Consider the following 23,133-nt stretch of genomic DNA (forward strand, 5'->3'; position numbering starts at 1 on the left):
TGGAGGAACGTATACTGAAGCTATGCAAAGTTCCTTATTCTTTGCCGTTATTTGACACGCGACAATTTCGACGTCTGATAGAGCTGGGAGAGGAATTTTATAGAAAGAGTAGCACTTTTTGATCCCCAAAAGTACTCTCCATAAGAATCATTTCTATCCAGGCGAATAATGTTAAAATCGTGGAAGTTGAGTTCTGTATCAGAAGAAAGCCATGTTTCAGAAAGGGCGAATATATCACAGTCATAATTTTGAAGTAGAAATTTGAACGAGTCTAGTTTAGGCACTAGACTACGGCAGTTCCATTGTAGCACATTGATCGTATCTCCTACTACGTTAGGTGAATTATCCATCGAAAGATATGATTGATGCAAGGAGGGGCCATGAAACAGTCAATTGCTTAAGATAAGACTTCAGAGATGGAAGCAAGGCAGAAATAAGGCTTCTAAGGGGGTCTTGAATATTGAGGGTGTTTAATATAAAGTCCACAATGTCCGAAAAAGCTATCAATCCTCGATTGGACGCGAATTTTCTATGAGAAGATCGAGGGGCAGCGTTTTTGTTTCTCTCTCTTCTGGGTAACGGCGTATAATCCTTACTGCAACCAGGAATTGGCTGAGAAGGAGTCTTCGGATTAGTTTTTTTTACCATTATCCTTGGAATTAGACAGTCTTCTGAGGATCATTTTAGCTTTCTTACGGTGCATCATTGGTGAAGAGAGTTTTCTTTTTTGAGAATCATCCTTTGTCGAAGATTCTGGTGCAGCCGTAGTGTGATCCTCATCAGAATCAGAGTCCAATTCTTGAGTTGACAAAACCGAAAATTGGTTTTCATCATGAGCGGCTGATGCGGCCTTGAGCATTTCAGCATAAGTCCGCTTGGAGCGTCCTGTGATAGAACGCTTCACTTTATCGGAGTGCTGTTTGTACTTTGGGCACTCCTGTAGTGCGTGAGGATTCTCGCCACAGTGGATACATTTTTCCAATGTTTGTGTACAAGAATCCTCACTGTGTTTTTCACCACATTTACCGCAGCGGAACTTGTTGCCGCAATGGCTGGAAGAATGTCCCAAAATTTTACAGATGGTGCAATTATAGACCCGCGGTACAAACAAGCGCACCGGAAAAAAAACACTATCTACTTTCACATAGTTCGGGAGAACACAACCAGCGAAAGTCACCCGAAACGAGTGTGAAGGCTTATAGACTTTTTGGTTGTCTTCCAAAGATGCTACATGTAGTTGCCTAACATCCAGAATCTTCACAAGCTCACCAATTAGGGAGTTTTTAAAACAACCCGATGCTTTTTTCAATTCTTCAACACTCAGACTCGCATCGGGACTACGCCTTCTATCTCCACATCTCGAGAAGGGATGTAAATGTGGTACTCCCTGTTGAAAATCTCGTGGTCAACAATCTTGTTCGCCACATCAAAAGTCGGTGCTTCTACACGCAGTTTGTCCGGTCTCTCTTTACGTATCAAGACATCCGGATACTTACGCAGCAAATCTCTTGAAATGTCAAGAGTTCTCAACGATTTCTCCTTGGGCCGAAAGAAAACAACCCATGGTGCCTCTGAGGACTGTTGGTAATAGCGCGTCCGCGCAACAATAGCATCAGCAGACGCCATAACGGTTGCGCAAACGGTGCGCAACCGTCTATGAAAAACAAAAAAAAACTTTCTCACACACACGCACACACACACGCGCGCGCGCAAAAACTCAACTTAAAACTAACTTAGACTTAAAATTAACGTAAACTAAAAAAATATTTCAAAACTAAAATTGCTTTCCAAAAAAAAATTCTTCAAAAAAAAAAAATATTAATTATAAGTGTCCGAACAACCTTGAACACCCCTATTTAGAGAGCGATACAAAGCCGCGCGCTACAAGGTAAACACTATAGCGCGACGGCAAAATCTATTGTTGTACTTCTCTGTTTTGTTGACGGCGTTCAGTGGAACGAATGAACAGGCCACCGATCCGGGCTTCCCAGAGAGGCGCGTCCTGTTGCTTTTGGTGCAGTTCACTTGCGACGAAAGCAGAAAAAAACCAACTAAAAACCACTTTAGAAGAAGGAAAAAAACAGCTTCGATTTATCACATTCTCTGCTGTTGTGTTGAGCAGTAACGACGTGTTTTAGCTCGCTCGTGTGTCTAGTAAAAAGAAAAAGAAAAGTAAAAGTGTTCCCTCGCGCTGGACGTCGACGTCCCCATGAATCAAGCCGCAGGCAAAACGCGCTCTGGCGCAAGTGGTAGCAGCAACGGGAAGCGCTCCCGGTCTACAAAGGTCGCCGAACAATCGGGCGAATCCCCTGATCCGTCGGCTAAGAAGCTGCTGGCGAACAATCGATATGCTGTTCTCGAGAATGGTGACGAACCGAAATTAGGAAAAAAAGAGAAACTGCCGCCGATCTATGTGAAAGGCTTCCCGGAGGGGCTTCATGCTCGAATTGCCTTTTTCATCGAGAAGGGTTTGAGGTGCACCATCCGCCGTTGTGCGGAGGGCTTCAAGTTGATGGTTCCTGCCATGAGTCACTACAAGGCCGTGTTGGAGATACTAAAACAGCGGAACTGTGAGTATTTCTCTCACGACATCGAGGCTGAGAAACCGTTCAAGGTGGTGCTCCGCGGTCTCCACGATATGGACGCTAACGAATTGTCGGCTGAAATCGAGAGAAACGGAATCAAGCCAGTTCAAATTTATAAAATGAAGCGGCACGACCAGACCCGGACGTATCGTGACCAACTTTATCTCGTCCATTTCGCCAAGAACTTGACATGCCTGAAGGACCTCCAGAATATCCGAGAGCTGTTCCATATCGCGGTTGTGTGGGATCGCTACAGACCGGTTCACAGAGACGTTACCCAATGCTCGAATTGTTTCATGTTTGGGCATGGTACACGAAACTGCCACATGGCATCCCGCTGCGTTAACTGCGGCAAAACCCACGACGCTGATGCATGTGAACATATGGAAGACGGTGTCCCTGTCTGCGCGAACTGCGGAGCTGGTCACAATCCCACCAGCAGTGCGTGTCCGAAGAGGGCAGAGTACATTGAGATCCGAAAGCGTGCCTCCGTCAATAACCAACCAGGACGAAAGCGCAACCCACGTCCACCAGCAGTCAACGATGTGCAATTTCCCGCGCTTCAACAACGCCGTGCAGCTCCAAATCTGTCCCCTCTTCCACTCAACAATCTACGAAATCGTGATGAGCCCGCCGCCCCCATCGCAAGCAACCAAGTGATCCCTAGCGGCTCTTCAGTGCAGAATCGGCTCATGGACGCAGCGTCGCAGCAGAATCAAACCCCCCTCCCGGGTCTGTCGTACTCACGTGTAACATCCGGCACGACCGCCGAGGGCGCACCTTTGAATGATAAGGAGCTCGTTCTGCTAGTCTCCGAGGTCATTAGGATTCAACGCACATGTAAGACATTGAATGAACAGCTTGAGGCTGTTCTCGCCCTCATCTCCAAGTATAGACCGTAACATCTTACGAATAGCAAATTGGAACGCTTGCTCGCTCAAGAGTAAAGCCATTGAGCTCGTTGACTTTCTCAACGAGAACGAAATTGACGTAGCTATTATCACGGAAACACACCTCAAACCCGATATAAATGTCTTCCTTCCTGATTTCCGCCTCGTGAGGCTCGATAGAACCAGCTCTGTGGGTGGTGGCGTGGCCATCGCACTCAGAAGAAATATTTGCTGTCAGCTGCTTCCAAGCTTCGAGCTGAAGATCATCGAGGCCGTTGGGGTGGAAGTTTCAACCCCAGTCGGTCCCATTACTATAGTCGCAGCTTACTGCCCCAAACAAACAAACATACGGGACGGCTCGGCAGCATTTCTTCATTCAACTGACTCGGCGGCGGCAGCAGTTCATCATCGGTGGCGACCTAAATGCGAAGCATCAAGCGTGGGGCAACCGAAACGGTATGATCCTGCACGATGACTTCCAAGAAGCAGAGTACACGATTCTAAGCCCGGATGGTCCCACCCGTTTGAGCCGATCCGGTATCCACGCAACCATCGACATATTTATCTCAAACACGACAAATATCTCGGAGCCTGTCGTCTACCAAGAGCTCAGCTCTGATCACTATCCGGTGGCGATTTAAGTAGGGTCATCCGTCAACAGATTCCTGGCTTCGAGACGCAACTACCATCGCGTCGACTGGTCGCAGTTCCAGCAGTGCGTCGACATCGATATCGATTATGACATTGTACCTGAGTCAACCGACGACATCAACCGTTCCCTTCAGGCCATAGATGAGGCGATCTCCCGGGCCAGAGACCGACACGTTCCGGCTTCAAGAGTGGTGAGTAACTCCCTGAATCTAGACAGGTTAACTAAAAATCTAATTAGACTTCGCAACACTATCCGTCGCCAGTATCAACGGACTGGTCTCCTCCACCTGAAGGCTAATTGCAATCGTCTAAAGAAAATCATAAATGCCAGGATTGTGAATCTCAGGAATAAACAATTTTCAGATCATCTTCGCTCGCTCCCAGATTGTGCAAAACCGTTTTGGAAAACTGCCAAGCTCCTTAAAAATAAACCGCGACCCATTCCTCCACTCAAATCACCGGATTCGTTCCCGTCTCTGCTAATTACATCTGCCGAAAAAGCAAATGCGCTTGGTCAACACTTCGTGGATTCTCACAATCTTGGTCGCTCCATGGTGAGTCCCCACGAGCCTATCGTCGAGGAGGTTCTGGTTAGTGTCGCTGATACCCCCATCGTTCTACCCGAGTAATCGAGAATAACGGCTGATGAGGCGATAGCTGCGATCCGTAGTACAAGATAAATGAAGGCCGCCGGGTTTGACGGAGTGCTCAATCTCGAGTTAAAAAACTTGAGCGTTGGTTTCTTCGAGCACTTGGTATCGATTTTCAACAAGTGCTTGGAGCTTGGCTACTTCCCGTCTCGCTGGAAACTAGCCAAAATAATACCAATCCACAAGCCTGGTAAAGACCCTACCAGTGCCAAAAGCTATCGCCCCATCAGCCTCTTGTCGTCAATCTCAAAGCTGTTTGAAAAACTGGTTCTTAGTCGATTACTAGAGTTTGCAAATCAGAATAACATCTTCCTCCGTGAGCAGTTTGGGTTCAGGAAAGGTCACTCCACTATCAGCCAGCTTGCGCGTGTCACGAACATCATTAGGCGGAACAAGTCCATGTCCAAAACATCTGCCATGGCATTGTTGGACGTCGAAAAGGCGTTCGACAATGTCTGGCACAATGGTCTTGTGTTCAAGCTACGACGTTTCAACTTCCCGATCTTCCTTATCAAGTTCATCGGGAACTATCTCTCGGATAGGACTTTTCAGGTCTCTCTAAACAACACGCTCTCCGATATGTTCAGCGTCATAGCGGGAGTTCCGCAGGGTAGCCTCCTAGGTCCTATCCTGTTTAACATCTATACATCTGATGTTCCTCCCCTACCTGGTGATGGCGTGCTGTCGATGTTCGCTGATGACACCGCTATCATCTACAAGGGTCGAATGATACGTCCGTTAACTAGAAATTTGCAGAGAGGCCTGGATGTTCTTTCTGACTACCTAAAATCATGGAAGATATGCATCAACGCGGCGAAAACACAAGCCATAATATTTCCACACTCCAAATCACCACGACTTGTTCCGCCTAATGACGTGAAAGTCCACCTCAGCAGCACTCCCATAAATTGGTCGAATGATGTAGTCTACCTGGGCCTCACCCTGGACAGGAATTTGAACTTCGCTTCCCATGTGAACAAAACATCCACGAAGTGTTCCAAGCTTCTCAAGTCGCTTTACCCGCTCATCAATCGAAAGTCTACTTTAACGTGGAAAAATAAACTTGCGATATACAAGCAGATCGTTTTACCGGTGATTGAGTATGGTCTGCCAATCTGGGAGAGTTGCGCCAATAGCCACCACCGTAAACTTCAGGTCATCCAAAACAAGATCCTTCGAATGATCCTGGACAGTCCACCTAGGGCACGAATTTCAGAGATCCACCGGTTGTCTGGTCTTCAGGTGCTGGAAGAGCGAAAAAATATAATCCTGACTAGATTCAGGGAGTCTTGCCAGCGGTCCCCGCACGTATTCATTCGGAACCTAGTCCCATAGTTTTATTTATTCTTGTAGTTAGGTAGGTTATCAAATTTTCCCAATTAAAAATTTTATATTTCCCTCCTTCCGGGTTCATATGTAAATTAGATTACAAACGATGCATTGTTATAAACATTCTTAAAAACAAAATTCAATCTGAACGAAGTTGCCGGGCCCACAAGGCTGATCAATTGACATGTAAACTAAAAATTGTACTACAGTTGTATACAGTTAGAAAACATTAAAATAAACTCTTTCACATGAATGTATTTTTAAATTCCCAGATGAACTGGCAGATTATTTTCAGTAACGATTAGATATTTCCACATTTTCCTCGATACTGGAAGCCCACCAGTGGTTAATGCTAACTCGATAACCATCTGTTAATAGCACTTGATTGAAACATATTTGGTCACAGTGTTACATGGATAGAAAACATTCAAATAAACTCTTTCACATGAATGAATTTTTAAATTCCCAGGGGAACTGGCAGATTATTTTCAGTAACGATTAGATATTTCCACATTTTCCTCGATACTGGAAGCCCACCAGTGGTTAATGCTAACCCGATAACCATCTGTTAATAGCACTTGATTGAAACATATTTGGTCACAGTGTTACATTGATAGAAAACATTCAAATAAACTCTTTAACATGAATGTATTTTTAAATTCCCAGGGGAACTGGCAGATTATTTTCAGTAACGATTAGATATTTCCACATTTTCCTCGATACTGGAAGCCCACCAGTGGTTAATGCTAACTCGATAACCATCTGTTAATAGCACTTGATTGAAACATATTTGGTCACAGTGTTACATTGATAGAAAACATTCAAATAAACTCTTTCACATGAATGTATTTTTAAATTCCCAGGGGAACTGGCAGATTATTTTCAGTAACGATTAGATATTTCCACATTTTCCTCGATACTGGAGGCCCACCAGTGGTTAATGCTAACTCGATAACCATCTGTTAATAGCACTTGATTGAAACATATTTGATCACAGTGTTACATTGATAGAAAACATTCAAATAAACTCTTTCACATGAATGTATTTTCAAATTCCCAGGGGAACTGGCAGATTATTTTCAGTAACGATTAGATATTTCCACATTTTCCTCGATACTGGAAGCCCACCAGTGGTTAATGCTAACTCGATAACCATCTGTTAATAGCACTCGATTGAAACATATTTGGTCACAGTGTTACATGGATAGAAAACATTCAAATAAACTCTTTCACATGAATGAATTTTTAAATTCCCAGGGGAACTGTCAGATTATTTTCAGTAACGATTAGATATTTCCACATTTTCCTCGATACTGGAAGCCCACCAGTGGTTAATGCTAACTCGATAACCATCTGTTAATAGCACTTGATTGAAACATATTTGGTCACAGTGTTACATTGATAGAAAACATTCAAATAAACTCTTTCACATGAATGTATTTTTAAATTCCCAGGGGAACTGGCAGATTATTTTCAGTAACGATTAGATATTTCCACATTTTCCTCGATACTGGAAGCCCACCAGTGGTTAATGCTAACTCGATAACCATCTGTTAATAGCACTTGATTGAAACATATTTGGTTCTCAATGTTACGTTGATAGAAAACACTCAAATAAACTCTTTCACATGAATGTATTTTTAAATTCCCAGAGGAACTGGCAGATTATTTTTCAGCAATGATTAGATCTTTCCGGAACTTTCTCGATGCTGAATGGCATCCAAACGGAAAAGAATTCTGCGCGTGCATGTGTCGATCCTTCGCCGTCCACCTCCTCCAGCACGTTAGGCAACGATGTTGTCTTGTCGATGTCCTCACGAAAAATGAATGTGTCTCACCACCAGAATATCGCTTAAGTATGCTTTTTGTGTGTGATTGAATCGAGAGAAGGTGTGGTTTACGATGGCAATTTGGAAGGCAAACTAGAGGGGAATGAACTCTCTGAGCTCTAAACTTTCGGCGACTGAGCAATAATCGATTGCGTACGCATACAATATTGGATACGGAAATATCCTACTGATGGGGAAGGATAATCTTCAGAAGCTTTCCTGCTAATTACACTTGGTTGAAAAATTACAAAATCAAATGTATTTGATCGCTGTGTTATATGGTTAGAAAACATTAAAATAAACTCTTTCACATGCATATATTTTTAAATTCCCAGAGGAACTGGCAGATTATTTTCCAGAAATGATTAGATATTTCCGGAACTTTCTCGATGCTGAATGGCATCCAAACGGAAAGAATTCCGCGCGTGTATGTGTGTGTAGCGATGTCTTCCCGGGGAACCGTTTGTGGCATCACTCTCCTCCTGGTGGATTCCCTTCTGGCCTAGGGCGCACAAACAGGCTCTTGGTGACACCGTTCATCCGCGCTTTCATGATAAATAAAGAGCTTCACCGCAACAGCGACAACATGCTCCAATCGCTGTTCAATTAGAACTGAGTGGATTTCGGAGTGGCGCTCGCTTATATACCGATTGGTGATTTCAATAACCTGTTTTGAAAGCAATTTTAAGACTATTGAAACAAGTTTTTGGATCAAAAAGTAACAAGTATAGAACGCGTAGACATTTTATCTATCGAATGAAGTGTTTATCATACCATTTCGTTCAGTTGTTTAGGAGCTATTAACGCTCAAAATCTCGGTCTCCGGTGTAACGCTTTCGTTTTCGAAACTTTGATTTTACACCCCGGTATAGAAATGAAAGACGTAGTCCTACGTCAAAAACGAACAACGGTTAAATTATTAGAATATTTTTGACACAAAAATAATAAAATCGCAATTAAAAATAGGGAATTGGGGTCAAAATTTAAGGTTATATGTATGGTATGAAGTCAAATTTTTGAAAAAAATATATAATTTTTTTCTGCATAGAGCCACCCTATTCGGTATTAAATGTATGGTTATCGGTAGTTATCGGTATCATATATAGTTTACAACCTATTCTCATACCTACCAAATATTTTGAGTATAATTTCATCAAAATCGGTCGAGCCGTTTCGGAGGAGTTCGTTAACAAACATCGTGACACGAGATTTTTATATATATATATATATATAGATATTTATATTTGCAATTGTTCATCGGAACACATCGTTCATACATTTTACTTCAGTATTGAATTGTTATTTTTTCAAATGTATTCTAAGACTTGTGTCAGTGAAGCGCCACACAGTCTGATCAGTGAATTTACGTACAAAAATAATAACAAACGAAACAAATTGCTCTTCTCTCACAAACTCTATTACCCCATAAGAACACGTGGTTTTACCTAGACTTCTACAATGGCTTCGTCCCACATTCACCTTAAGCCAAAATGAATAAATAGTCATTTCCGTGTGCCGCTCTCATGAACTATCTCTCGTTACTAATTGAGAAATTCCTCAAAACTGTTTTGTTTCTGGTGAACTTGGAACATGTGAGATGCTCTTTAGTAGCGACTTCACAGTAATCTGATAAATGCCCCAAGTTGCTCTTTTGATTGTCCTTAAGGCTTTCAATTAGAGGCTGTCCGCGTACCACGACAGAAAAAGCACGATTTTAGACTCCCCCCGTGGACATTTTCATACCCCTCTCCCTGTTGTCCACGTGGGTATTTTTCGTTATTTTCTAGGAATAATTGAGGAAATACTGAATGGCGTATAAATTAAATTATCATTCTAGGTTTATTAAGTTTATTTTGTTTCAAATTTTACTAGCTTTACCATGCCACGCTTTGCTGTACCACATTGATGTTTTGTGGCAGAAAAACGAATAGCAAAACAAAACATATATTTCATATAAGTTTAATTTTGGAATCCTTGTCGGTCGGTCCTTTGTTTTTAAGAGGCTTTAAACTTTGCAATTCATTTGCCTCTAAAATCTTTGTAATACTTTGTTTTTCTATTATCTGCGAAGATATAAAGGCTATCTGGTTTTCCAATACGGAAACGCGTAATATACAGTTTTACAATCCGCCTCCGAATACAAACCACACAATTCCAAAGATACATATTCAATAGTAGAAAGTTCACAGCTTTATTTCAGAAGTGTGTTTCTTCTATCTGGAAATCTTAAAGCTTCCCACTCAACTTAAATAAGAAATTATTACGAAAATGTTGAAATTCCAATTTTTAGATATTCAAAATCAGCAATGACTCATCTGGCAAGACTTAAGAAAATCATTCTGTCCAATATTTAACATTATAATAATTCTGTATAATGCCGGGCATAATATTTTTCTAGGGTGTCATTTGATGGCTATACATCAAACTTTGATGAATTATTAAATAGTAACTGTTTGTACTTCGAGTAAGTATTTGGTTATGCATTGGAAGAGGTGAAAACACGTCTCCAACGGCTCACAGCTTTCAAAAATATTAGCAATATTTGTCAAGATATTACTAATAGCAGCTTTTTTCGTTTTTTAACCGATCTCACCAGCATAACCCATTCTCACTCCCATCAACAGTATTTCATACAACGGAGAAACATTATTTGCAAGTGACTGAAGAATTTTGACTTTATATTATAATGACGAGTTGGTGAAAAAAAAGTGAATCAATGAAGAATTCTGCGATTGAACCCACGCACGTTTGTTTTGTAATATCAAAAAATAATTTATTTTTGGCGGGACGAAATTCGCCGGGCCAGCTAGTTATATAAAAATCAGACAATTTGCTTCCAGTGATGATTTTTTTTTTGAAAAAGCAGAAAAAAAGAAAGAAATAGATTGGAACCTACCTTGCCACGAGTAATGACCCCACGGATTACGCAGCTTCAATAATCGGTGTTCTTGAATATCTCTGACATCCAGCACCGAATAGGCATGTCGAGGTCGCAGACCTTTTCTTTGGTATTCGTCTTCATCTACCTTCATGTTTCCACCACCACAGCTGGCACCCATTAGAAATTTGGCTAGCCTTGAGCTTAAAAGTTGAGCCCATATCAGATCTCTATCTAAGTCATCTTCACTGGGCAGCGGTATTGAGCTAGGTTGAAGTGGTACACTCTCGCACGGGGCGCCGGTTAGTGTAGCTAAGCCTTCGATAGCTCTCCCTGATACAAGCGCTTCGTAACAACCATGAATTTTTGCTACTGCTTTTTCAATGAGTGGTACCCATAGCTGTCTTCGTTTCGCCTGAGAGTATACTAAATGACCTTTTTTATCACATGGTAGTAAATCATCAATTAACACTGTTATCCACTTTCCATCCTTACAAAGTCGTACTTGATAAGCACCTTGTGGGCAAATTTCTTTAGTAATAAGTACTTCACGTACAAGATCTTCCCTCTCGGCTAATACTGCAAGCGCGCTAAGTAACCAACAATTTCCCAATACACCTTGGCATATATCGGATGAAAGAGGCGTTCGAAAAACAGCCCACGGAGGGAAATAACCTGTGTCACAGTTAATATCGTGAGGTCGACGCCATTGTACTACTGGATTGGCTTCTACAATTGATGCAGGGTTATAATATAAACTTCTGGTTGCCGGTGGAAATGAATCATCAACGAATAAATCGTTATTTTCCTTACAATATTGTATGATGTTAATCCATTTGCTCAACGCATCTGATTCTTCGGTTTGCCGTAGATTTTCCATTAGTTTACTTTCGTGTTTTAAAACAGTACTTTTTTTACCAATCTGCTGCTGGGCACACTTATTAATCATTCGATGACTGGAACAAATGTCGCATACAACACTTGCACATGAATTCTCGAATGTGCACGCTGGGCATTGCCAAGTTTTTCCACCCAGATCACTCGTTGCGTTAGTGTTGAATTCAGAACTTTTCACTAACAAACAACCTGTGCTATGACGTTTAGAGATGGTTCCACAATCGGCAGCCTTTCCGGGTTTCGGAGACGTACATCGAGTCGTTCTATCGACGTTCGCAGAAACGTAAGGGACATGTCTTTGAACTGTAACATGAGAGATAGAATTGTATGTTGATTATACTATAGATATATATAATGGATTTCTGTCTGTCTGTCTGTTAAGTTTGTCTTTAAAACAAAATAAAAAAAATAGAAATAAAATAAAACACCGAACAAAGTCGATAGCATCGACCGAGTGAGTTGGTGAATTACTGGACTAAGCGTACCATCGGAACTTCGCGTACCTGCAGGCATAAAATAGACCCCATTCGTGGTCCTTGGCTTCCTGTCCTGGGGCTGGGGTACGAGAAACCATAGTGAAGATAGGTAACCAACCCCGGTGGGATCTTGGTCGTATGCTGACAGGGAAGTGGGCCTATTCGAGTATCTGTTCACCATAGAGGTGGTGGCAAACCACGACATCAAAATCGTCATCGGTGATTTGAACGCTCAGGTCGGCCAAGAGAAGGAGTTCAGACTGGTAATTGGTAGGTTCAGCGCTCATCATAGAACCAACGAAAACGGCTAAGACTTATCGACTCCGCTGTCTCTAAGAATATGGCCATACGTAGCACCTTCTTCCAGCACAACCTTCAGTACCATTACACCTGGAGATCACCACAGTAAACAGAAACACAAATTGGCCATATTTTGATCGGCGGTTGGATCATCGACGTCGAACTGCGTTTTACACTGTCAGTCGTCCATAACATAAGACACCAGCACTCACCACGGTACCACCTACGATGACTACAGGAGCCGAACGTTGCTGCAACATACTCGCAACGCCTTGAAGCTGTGTTACCGCAGTTAGACGAATCCCCTCGATGAATGCTGGAACACCTTGAAAGCAGCAATTAGCAGAACAGCAGAGACCGTCATCGGGTATGAACAACGAGGACAACGGAACGAATGGTTTGACGACGAGTGCTGAGGGCTTCTGAACGAGAAAGATGCAGCACGCGCAGCCATGCTGCAACAAGCGACCCGACAAAACGTGAAACGATACAGACTGAAGCGAAGGCAGCAAACACATCTCTTTCTGGAAAAAACCGCCGCCAGGAAGAAAAAGAGTGCGAGGAGATGGCTGCTTTATCGTTCTCGATAATCGCGGAAGTTCTTCATTTTTACATTTTTACACTGCGATAGATCCTCCAAAAGCGTTGACTTCAAGGCTGCATATGATACAATCGACCGACGACAGCTATGGAGGATCATGGATGAACACGGCTTTCCCCGAAAGCTGACAAAACTGATTCAGGCAACGATGTTTGATGTGCGGATCACAGGTGAGCTGTCGGAATCATTTGAGACTCACAGGGGACTCTGACAAGGCGACGGACTCTCTTGTCTTCCTTCCAACCTGGCGCTGGAAGGTGTTACGCGGAGAGGGAGCCTGAGAAATGACTACCACATCCAAGGAAGGCAGCAGGCGCGTAAACAACCCAATCCCGGCACGGGGAGGTAGTGACAAGCATTTAATCTGCTTCGCCGACGATCTGGGCATAATCGGAAGAACGCATGCGACGGTAATCGACTTGTATACCCAACTGAAACACGAAGCCGGGTTGATTGGGCTTGGTATCAATGCGTCTAAGACCATATACATGCTAGCAGAAGGGACTTATCGCAACAGAGTTCTTCTTGGTAGTAGTGTTGTGATCTACTGCGATGAGCTCGAGGTGGTAGAGGAATTTGTCCACCTTGGCTCTCTGATAATGATAACAACAGCCGTGAAATTCGAAGACGCATAGTCAATGGAAGTCGTGCCTACTACGGGCTCCGCAAATCCTTGAGGTCCATCAAACTCCGACCCCGTACGAAGTGTATCATGTACAAATTCCTAATTCGAAAGGTTGTTCTCTATGGGCATGAAGCATGGACGATGCTTGAACAGGACTAACAAGCGCTTGGCGTTTTCGAACGCCGAGTGCTCAGGCGCAACTCCACGGTGAACCTAGCATTCAGAAAGTCGCCAAGGCTGGACGAGAGCGATGGGCAGAGCATGTTGCAAGATTACTGAACAGCAGCCTTGCAAAGATGGTGTTCGCATCGAATCCGGTAGGAACAAGAAAGACAGGAAGCCACCGAGCGAGGTGGTTGGACCAGGTTGGATCGGGTTTATTGGTGAAAAGTTGTGAATCAAATCTGATGTTGAATCATTGTGAATAAATAAATAAAAATCGACCGAGCGAAAGCTATCGGTGCAGTTGACATAATACGCCCTATTATAGAAATCGAGTCGATAAGAATTTTGCTCGTAAACTCTAATTTAATATTATAGATATCGAGCAATTCGATAGCATCGACCGAGTGATAACTATCGGTGCAACTGCCAGAATTTTCCGAGTTGTTTGGTTTGCTCGCCGCATAGCTTCAGAGAATTAAATTGATAAGGTTTATGTCTCTGATATATTTATTTTGAGAAACATTTCGGAAACGCCTAAATATATGCGATCACAACACACGAAACTCGAGCTCGGTACGAGATTATCTCAATTTACAAAAAATCGGTGCAACTGCCAGAATTTTCCGAGTTGTTTGGTTTGCTCGCCGCATAGCTTCAGAGAATTAAATTGATAAGGTTTATGTCTCTGATATATTTTTTTTGAGAAACATTTCGGAAACGCCTAAATATATGCGATCACAACACACGAAACTCGAGCTTGGTACGAGATTATCTCAATTTACAAAAAAATGAGATTTTGCTCGGTGGGATAGTGATAGTGATTGTATCGAATCCTCGATTCGATTTATATAATAGGGCCCATTAATCTCGAGCTGTTTGGTTTGGTTTGAGCCTTGTAAAATAATCCCGAACCGCTTTCAAAATATTCAATTTGCAACACAGCAAGTTCGAGCAAAAACTCGAATTGATAAATTTTTCTGGATTTACAAAATACGTTATTTTGCTCGGTGTTATAAGATCAATTCGGGGTCACAAAGACCCCACTGTTGTAGAAAGTTTGTTGTGCATACCTGGGTAGTTGGTAGTTCTAGACGATTTGCAAGCGCCACATATACTGTCTACCAATGAATTCTTAAGTGTACATTTGATGCAAGACCAAAATTCACCCTTTTTCAGCGTAGTTTCTTGTACAATACAAATGCTCCTCAGTTTCGATCCTCCACAAGCTATACATGCCAGTACTGCTGGATTGTTAACTAATGTACATTTTTTACAGGTCCATTCATGATCTGGCATACTTGTTGCTAGAAAAAAACGATATTTGAAACACACCTAGCAGTAGTATTATACAATGACGAAACGAACTTGTTGCAGAATATTCTTCCTCTAAGTCTGGTTCACCCACAGCAATTGGAACTTTCGCTTTGGTCGATATTGCAGTCTTTGGTGTTCCTTGCTCAGTAATACCATCTTGAAGTAGTGTTGAGTTATACCCATCGCGGTCATCTGTTGAAAAAAAAAAATTAACTGATGTCAATTCAATTAACTGTTTGCAGATGTAGAGTTTTATGGTATAATATCGAACGAACTTGACGATGATAAAAAACTAAATTTGTTTCGCTGTTTCTATTCGGAGAAAAATTCATTTTCGATTCCATATTTCAGAAAGAAGGCAGAAGTTCGGTAATTTTCTATCTTTCAAGATTCAAAGCAGTGTCGTGGCTGGGAGACAATTGGTGCGGGTTATTAGAGGAATGCCTCTAATAATATCTTGTTATCAAGTCTTTGTTTTCGTTTTCTAATGAAAAATCAAATTCATCGTACCAAAAAAGGTATTTGTAACAATCACCCTTATTCTTGTTAACGGTCGTATTTGTTTTTGGTGGAACGCTCTGATTCGAACACGTTTGGAGAAGGTATCATTGGTTTCGTACGAATCCGTTCTAACGAGACTTTTGACGTAGGACTACGTCGTTCATTAAGGGTGCCAAATCAGAAAACAGGTCATGTTTTTATGAAATAAAGTTAACGTTAATAACTATTTTTGCTGCGAAAGGATTTTAACGATTTGCGTATCAATCGAATCGGATTTTTTTAAAGATTTGTTTGATATGCTATACATTACAAACCCATAGTCTGTATATAGTTTAAATTGATGAAAATTGGAAGCATTCCTGTTACGGACGGAAATGTCAAATCAGGGCCGGTGGTAAAATTTGTTTACGATCTAGGGATAATAAAAGAAATATGTGTTTCCCTATCTCGAGCAACGGCGAGAATAGGAGAAACTGAATTATGAAACACATGTTTTCCCCGTATCTCGTATAGGAGCGAGAAAGGGAGAAAACAACTAGAAAATAGGTACTTAGAATGACGCAGGCAAAAAGAGATTGCCGGATAAGCAGGTAGAACACATGGCAGGAATAACTGAAATGACGCAGGCAAAAAGAGTTTGGCACCAAGGCAAAAGAGAAGTAATGAATACCCTTGCGCACCAACAGGCAGTTATTATTGTGATAAGATGTTCAGGTAGCTTATCGCTATGTGTGGTGAGGGTAGAATTAAGAACTGGGGAGATAGTTTTAGTATAAAAACTGTAGAAATCACAGAAATAAACTACTCTCGATTCGTCCACGGAAGAAGCGTTTTCTTTGTGAGTAGAATCCGAACAAGCTAGTCAAATTACTAGCATCTAGGGAATTTTGACATTCCCTAGATTAACAATGGTGGCTCCAGAGAGGAACAATTGAACTCACGCAACTTACTCACATTGAAGATGAACTTTTCTGAACGAATCTGAGCAGTCCTGTTTAAATTTGATTTGCGCCCATCGGAGTACGGAGTGGTTCGGTATTGTAAAGACGAACAAGGTGAGGCTGTCATGAGGACACCACCTAAAAGCCAAGAGGCATAATTGCGCATATCTCAGAAAACAGTAGATCGGTCCTGCAAGACGGACAGATCGCCAGGAAAGGCAACACATAAAAGTAATTGGTCCTGCAAGACGGACAAATACCAAGTTGAGCAATAAAATCATATAGCGGCGGAGACAACCAGGCGTCTCGCCAATAATTAAAAACCCGGCACCAGGGCCGGTCAGATAGGCGTAGGCAACTAGGTGCCACGCTCGAAGGGGACGAAGGCATCCAGGCGCCTCATTAAGAATTAAGGTAACAAAAATGACATCCAATGAAATTAAAATATGTTTATCCGTTGAACTAGCTCGTTCATCCATCGAACTCCTGAGACTTCTGGATAACGAGTGTCAAGCCGAAAAAGTCGCTCTGTATGCCAGCTGGGAACTGCATGACAAAGAGTTTGCGGCAAGAATTGAGCGAGGATGGACGGCCGAAGATGATAAGTGGGAAGCCGAAGTGGAAACACGAGAGATCGCAAAGCTGGAAGAATTCGAAGAACGAAGCTCCAGATACAAGGCTTCCATCAACAACATAGCAGCGGCCCATGGTATACAGCTTCCTCAGATCAGAATGTATCGAGTGAAGGAACCATTACAACCCGCCAGGAATGCATTAGCTACTGAGACAGCTGAGTGCAAAGATCCAGAATCTGCTGTTAAGTGCGATACAGTGAAGGCACCGAGCGAATTATCTGGTAATGGAATTGTGGTAAAAGAAAATCGCGCATGTGGGGAAAGTGAGCAAACAGAACCGGATCTCCCAGTCGAAAATTCGGTTGTTGAAAACAAAAGCTCTATTGCAACACCAATCGCTGCACAGAAAGCTGAAGTTGAACAAATGCCACTGACTGAATCAAATGAAGAAATTTCCGAGCAGCTTGAATGCAAGCCGACAAAGATGATCCAAAAAATGAGCAGCACATGTGGAATGCTGCTGACTGAGTCTGAGTTACATCCGGTATACAAAGGCGCCATTGGAAATCCGGACCACTACCACACCCCTCGTTACTATTATCACCGACGACGCATGAAAGGTGATTACCAACCGATTTGTGCAGCAATGAAGCTACTTGGATTTCCAGTATGACAACAAGCGATGACCCGGAAAGGAAATGTAAGGTGAGTGGGCTTTCGTAGGAGGAAATGAATAATTAATATTTTGATTTTAAATGAATATAAATTTTATATGGGAAAATGGCACTGTAATGATGGCCAATAATTTGTATTTCATAATCAAACCACAATATAATGTATTGAGTCATTTAATGCAACAAACCAAGTTGAAATAAATAATGGAAAAAGTAGGGCTGTTGAAGGTTATAAGGAACTCTTACGGTAAAAATATATGAAAATCAAGAAGAACAAAATGACACGTAGGAGCCATTTATAAGAAAAAAAAATGAATAAAGTTCATTAGATATAAGCTTTGATAAAAACAAAAAATACATCTTAAAATTTTAGTGCCAAACAAGGACCATAGAGATAATACGATACAATTAAATACCATTAGAAATCAGGAATGAAAGATAGAATAGAAGCAGGTTGCCATAACAAAGAAAATTGCACTCATATGAATGTACCGTCCGTATCAGGTTTTATAAATCTACTTGATTTATCAGGGCCGGAATGTTACGGACGGAAATGTCAAATCAGAGCCGGTGGTAAAATTTGTTTACGATCTAGGGATAATAAAAGAAATATGTGTTTCCCTATCTCGAGCAACGGCGAGAATAGGAGAAACTGAATTATGAAACACATGTTTTCCCCGTATCTCGTATAGGAGCGAGAAAGGGAGAAAACAACTAGAAAATAGGTACTTAGAATGACGCAGGCAAAAAGAGATTGCAGGATAAGCAGGTAGAACACATGGCAGGAATAACTGAAATGACGCAGGCAAAAAGAGTTTGGCACCAAGGCAAAAGAGAAGTAATGAATACCCTTGCGCACCAACAGGCAGTTATTATTGTGATAAGATGTTCAGGTAGCTTATCGCTATGTGTGGTGAGGGTAGAATTAAGAACTGGGGAGATAGTTTTAGTATAAAAACTGTAGAAATCACAGAAATAAACTACTCTCGATTCGTCCACGGAAGTAGCGTTTTCTTTGTGAGTAGAATCCGAACCAGCTAGTCAAATTACTAGCATCTAGGGAATTTTGACATTCCCTAGATTAACAATTCCCATTTCCCCATACATTTGTTCTGTCCATTTGTGTGCTTTCCCGAATAGAGCTGTCAATAACGGGCAGCCGCTAGAATAGAAACAACGAAGGCGGATAGCGAAAAGAGAATATTTGCGAAGTGGAATCCACCCGTGCATAGTAAATAAGCTGTCCGCTAGCGTATAAGTATTGCATCACCTCTGAGGAAAATTCTCAGAATCTTTCTGTGCCCAAAACAACGAAGGTCACTTATTCTGCTCGTTTTGTGTTTTGTTTCCCCCCGAGCTGGAACGCTAGCGGATATTTCATTTGAAGTGCATCTGGCATTGCAATTAACACAACCATCCGAGCCAAAGCAAAGCAGGCGAAAAAGGAGAAGTGTACAAACGAGGTCGCTTCTAGCCACCAGTGTTTAGCTTTGTGGGTGTTGCTTGTTAACGTTGTGCGAACCCTAGAACTTGTTCATTTCCTGTACATGTACTTCGATACTTTTAGTTGCCATTCGTATTTGCTCTCTTGCGCATCGGTTCTGTGCTGATTCAACAAGCTCCTAGCATTGTTGACGGTTTTGACCGAGAGTCGAGAAAGCCATTAAACCTTTTCAGGAACTTTTTACTAAAAAGTTATTTATGAAATTTCGACGTATTCGCAAACAATATCCGAAATGATAAACCAACAAATTTCCGAAAAAAAGATTGCGTAGTCCTACGTTCTAAGCGGTTCTGTCTCGGATACAACCCCTCGATTTTTTTTTAAAAGTAATGATCCAGTATTAGTTATGTCATGGCTCCAGTTAATGTACGCCTAGTTTAAGAGTAGTCTAATTAAAGAACACCCAGTCAGCGAACGACTACTTTCTTCTTCTTGAAGAAAGTAACGTTCCTTGATGAATTTCGCCATCTCAACGTAGATTGTGGAAATGTGAATTGAGAGGATAGTCGAAATTCATTTTTCATCTTCGAAGATTTCGGGCCCTGATGCCGAATAACACGCATCCTGAGTGACAATCCCTAGAATATGCGTGTAACAGTGCAAGTCGGGGGAACTTTCTTTGTCGAAAAACCTTCCGGCCAGAACGGGAATTGAACACGAGACCTCGGCATGACAATGTGTGACGCTAATCATTCGGACACGGGAGACCCGAACGACTACTGTATTACTTACCAAATACTTTGTTACATTTAGTAACGGTCTCCAAATTTACTCTCGGAGCGTGACAACTGTCACAATATTCTTCAAATGTCGAATTATGAACGTGGAAACAATGTGTGCAGATCCATTCTGATTGGGACTGTGATCTGTAAATAAAAACAAATGGTATTACAAGACTTTTTTGCAACGATGTGAGATTGTGTAGATCGAGTCGTAGTGCTATGACATGTAAATAGATGTTTTCTTCTGAAGGACTAAAATTTTGTTCTGTACACTAAAAAATTTTCACGCGGTTTCATTTACGATGTTTTTTACGTGGATTCTCCAATTAACGCGTTTTTGCGGAAGTTTTTCCGCGGATTTTCCAATTAACGCGTTTTTTACGCGGATTCTTTACGTGTTATTTAGCGTCCTCGTAAAAAAAACCCGGATATACGTTCATTCCCTTAGCCTTGCTTGATATTTTTTTCAAAATTTATATTCAGCTATTCAACATATTATGTAAATCGAATGGAGTATATTTTGAAACGGTTCTGAAACGTTACCCAAAACAAAATATCAGGGATGCAAACCAAATTAAACTGGGATAGAATATTGAGTACAATTTCGTATTTTGTAAATCGAGAGAATTTAATCGAGTCGAGTTCTTACTCGAACTTCTTGTGATTTTATTTGAAACGTTTCTGAAATGTTTCTGTTATGTAGGAGCCATTTCATCCATTGTTTTGAACTAATGTTGTTGTTCCGTACCTGTTCCTCTACCGTATGTGTTATAATGTTCGCCTCATCGTACAAGTAAGGTTACGGTTTACCATGCTTTGGTTTTCTTTGCATGCACGTAAGCTATATTTCATATTTGTATTTATTTCTCAATTCAACTGACAATTGTTGTCTCAATGAATAAAAAACTTATGCTAATCTTAGTTGGCCAGCAGTACGAAATAGGTCGAGAAGCCGTTGTCGGAAATTGTTGGCAGAAATATTAAAATCGAAGAGATTGAAATTGTCGTTGAAATGCTGACAGATCGAACGGATGGGCTCATGCAACCCATAATTTCTGCTTCGTGGATCCAACAGCAGAAAATCACGTTGGCGTAATGGTCTTTCAGGCACGTACATGTTCAGTTGGTGGGCAGTCAATGTCTCCTGAGAATATTTTCCCAGCAAATGTAGCTTGAGCGACTATGCGTCTAACTTCAAGTGGTTGAGTATTCAACAGACGACAACGATCCTCGTAGGGTGGCAGGTTCCGAGGATCGCGCCAACGAAGAAATCGGAGGGCGTATCTGACGAACTTCTTTTGAATAGCTTCAATACGGGCGATCCATCTGGTGTGATAGGGGCACCATACTACTGAGTTTGATTCCAATATTGATCGGACAAGTGAACAGTACAGGGATCGGAGACACAGTGGGTCGCGAAATTCGTCGGAAATTTTGAATATAAAGCCCAATTGGCGATTGGCTCTGGCAACAATATCGTGATAGTGATTCCGAAAAGAAAGTCCGCTATCCAGGATAACTCCGAGATCCTTGAGGTGTTGTACTCGGTCAAGATGACAACCAAACAGGATGTAGTCATGGATGATCGGTTGATTTTTGCGGTGATAGGAGATCACGTTACATTTTTCGACACTGACACTCAGCAGTTTCTGGAACACCAATCTGCAAAGGTACATACCAAAGTTTGCAGATCCTGGCAGTCCGAATGGCATTTGACCAATTTGAATATTTTTGCATCGTCAGCAAAAAAGAAACGTCATTCCGGAGGTTTCAGCAACGAAACATCATTCAATAATAATGAAAATAATAGCGGCCCGAAGTTACTGCCTTGCGGGACTCCAGAATTGTTGGAAAACGTCTCCGATTCTGAGAGGCCAATCTTGATCCGAACTGAGCGATCTAATAAGTAGGATCTGAACCAATTAACACTTCTTGATGAAACACCGAGTTTATCCAGTTTAGCGAGGAGAATTTCGTGGTTCACTGAATCGAAAGCAGCTTTCAAATCCATGTATGTAGCATCAACTTGCCATCCCGAGTCCATACTTCGTAAACAAAACGATGTGAACTGCACCAAGTTGGTGGATACCGATCGCTTTGGGTAGAAACCGTGCTGTTGTGTGTCGATATAGTATTTGCAACAAGCAAACAAAGATCCATTTACTATTATCTCGAACAGCTTAGAACATGCGCACAAGGACGTGATACCGCGGTAATTACCAACATCGCGTTTGTCGCCTTTTTTATGCACCGGAAACATATATGAAAATTTCCAACGGGTTGGAAATTCGCTTTGCTGAACCGAGAGATTGAATATCGTTGTTATCATAATATCATAATAGGCTGCGAGTAAATAATCAAGGAGATTGATGAAGAGCTTTTTTAATTTTAAATCACATCAGGATTCATAATTTGTGGCTGAAAATGATTGTTAACATACAAAAGTTCGTAATTTTCAAAATTCATGAAAATTCGATGTTCCACAATGTTCGTCAAAAATAGTTTTACCATCTTGGACTCATTTTATTATTCTATTTTAAACTTCTATTTTATATGAAAAAATAAAAAAAAATATATATATTTTAATTATTGCAAATGAAAGTTATTTTGTAAATAAAAAAAGAGTACTATTTTTTTCTCAGTGTATATTTTTTCACATTTTCACATCAATACTCTATAAATCTTTCTAAGGCACTATTTTTGATACGACTCATAGTTTTTGAGTTATAAATTATCAAAGATTTCTCTTACTGAAATCGATACACCCTTTTCAAAAGTTACCCTTGAGTCAAAAAAAACCAATTGCTGTGAAAACTCCTATTTTCTTCAACCCAAACGGAATACAAACTTCCATTCGAATCGAAAATACATGTTTTTAAAATCTGCATTTTAGGACGATTCAATGTGGAATTGCTCTACATAGAACCTGACACAAACACCTCGAGTATCAAGACCCGAACTTTCTGTGTCGTCAAGGAAACGTCCAGAGCTTTTCCGAAGACATCGCTCCCGATGAATCTATTCCA

At 41.4% G+C, this 23,133-nt stretch overlaps 1 protein-coding gene across 7 annotated transcripts in view; it reads right to left on the reverse strand.

Annotated features, from left to right (window-relative positions):
- LOC129765374 (calpain-D) overlaps positions 1-23,133 on the reverse strand; it is a 430,542-nt gene that overhangs the window by 264,946 nt on the left and 142,463 nt on the right. For all 7 annotated transcript variants that reach the window (XM_055765698.1, XM_055765636.1, XM_055765679.1 and 4 more), the window contains 4 exons: positions 20,118-20,251; positions 15,242-15,382; positions 14,947-15,180; positions 10,831-12,012 (listed from right to left, as the gene is read on the reverse strand). In XM_055765698.1, coding sequence (XP_055621673.1) covers positions 10,831-12,012; positions 14,947-15,180; positions 15,242-15,382; positions 20,118-20,251 — 1,691 coding nt within the window. The remainder of the gene's footprint in view (positions 1-10,830; positions 12,013-14,946; positions 15,181-15,241; positions 15,383-20,117; positions 20,252-23,133) is intronic.

The sequence above is a fragment of the Toxorhynchites rutilus genome, chromosome 1 (assembly GCF_029784135.1).
Source record: "Toxorhynchites rutilus septentrionalis strain SRP chromosome 1, ASM2978413v1, whole genome shotgun sequence".
Lineage (NCBI taxonomy): Eukaryota > Metazoa > Arthropoda > Insecta > Diptera > Culicidae > Toxorhynchites > Toxorhynchites rutilus.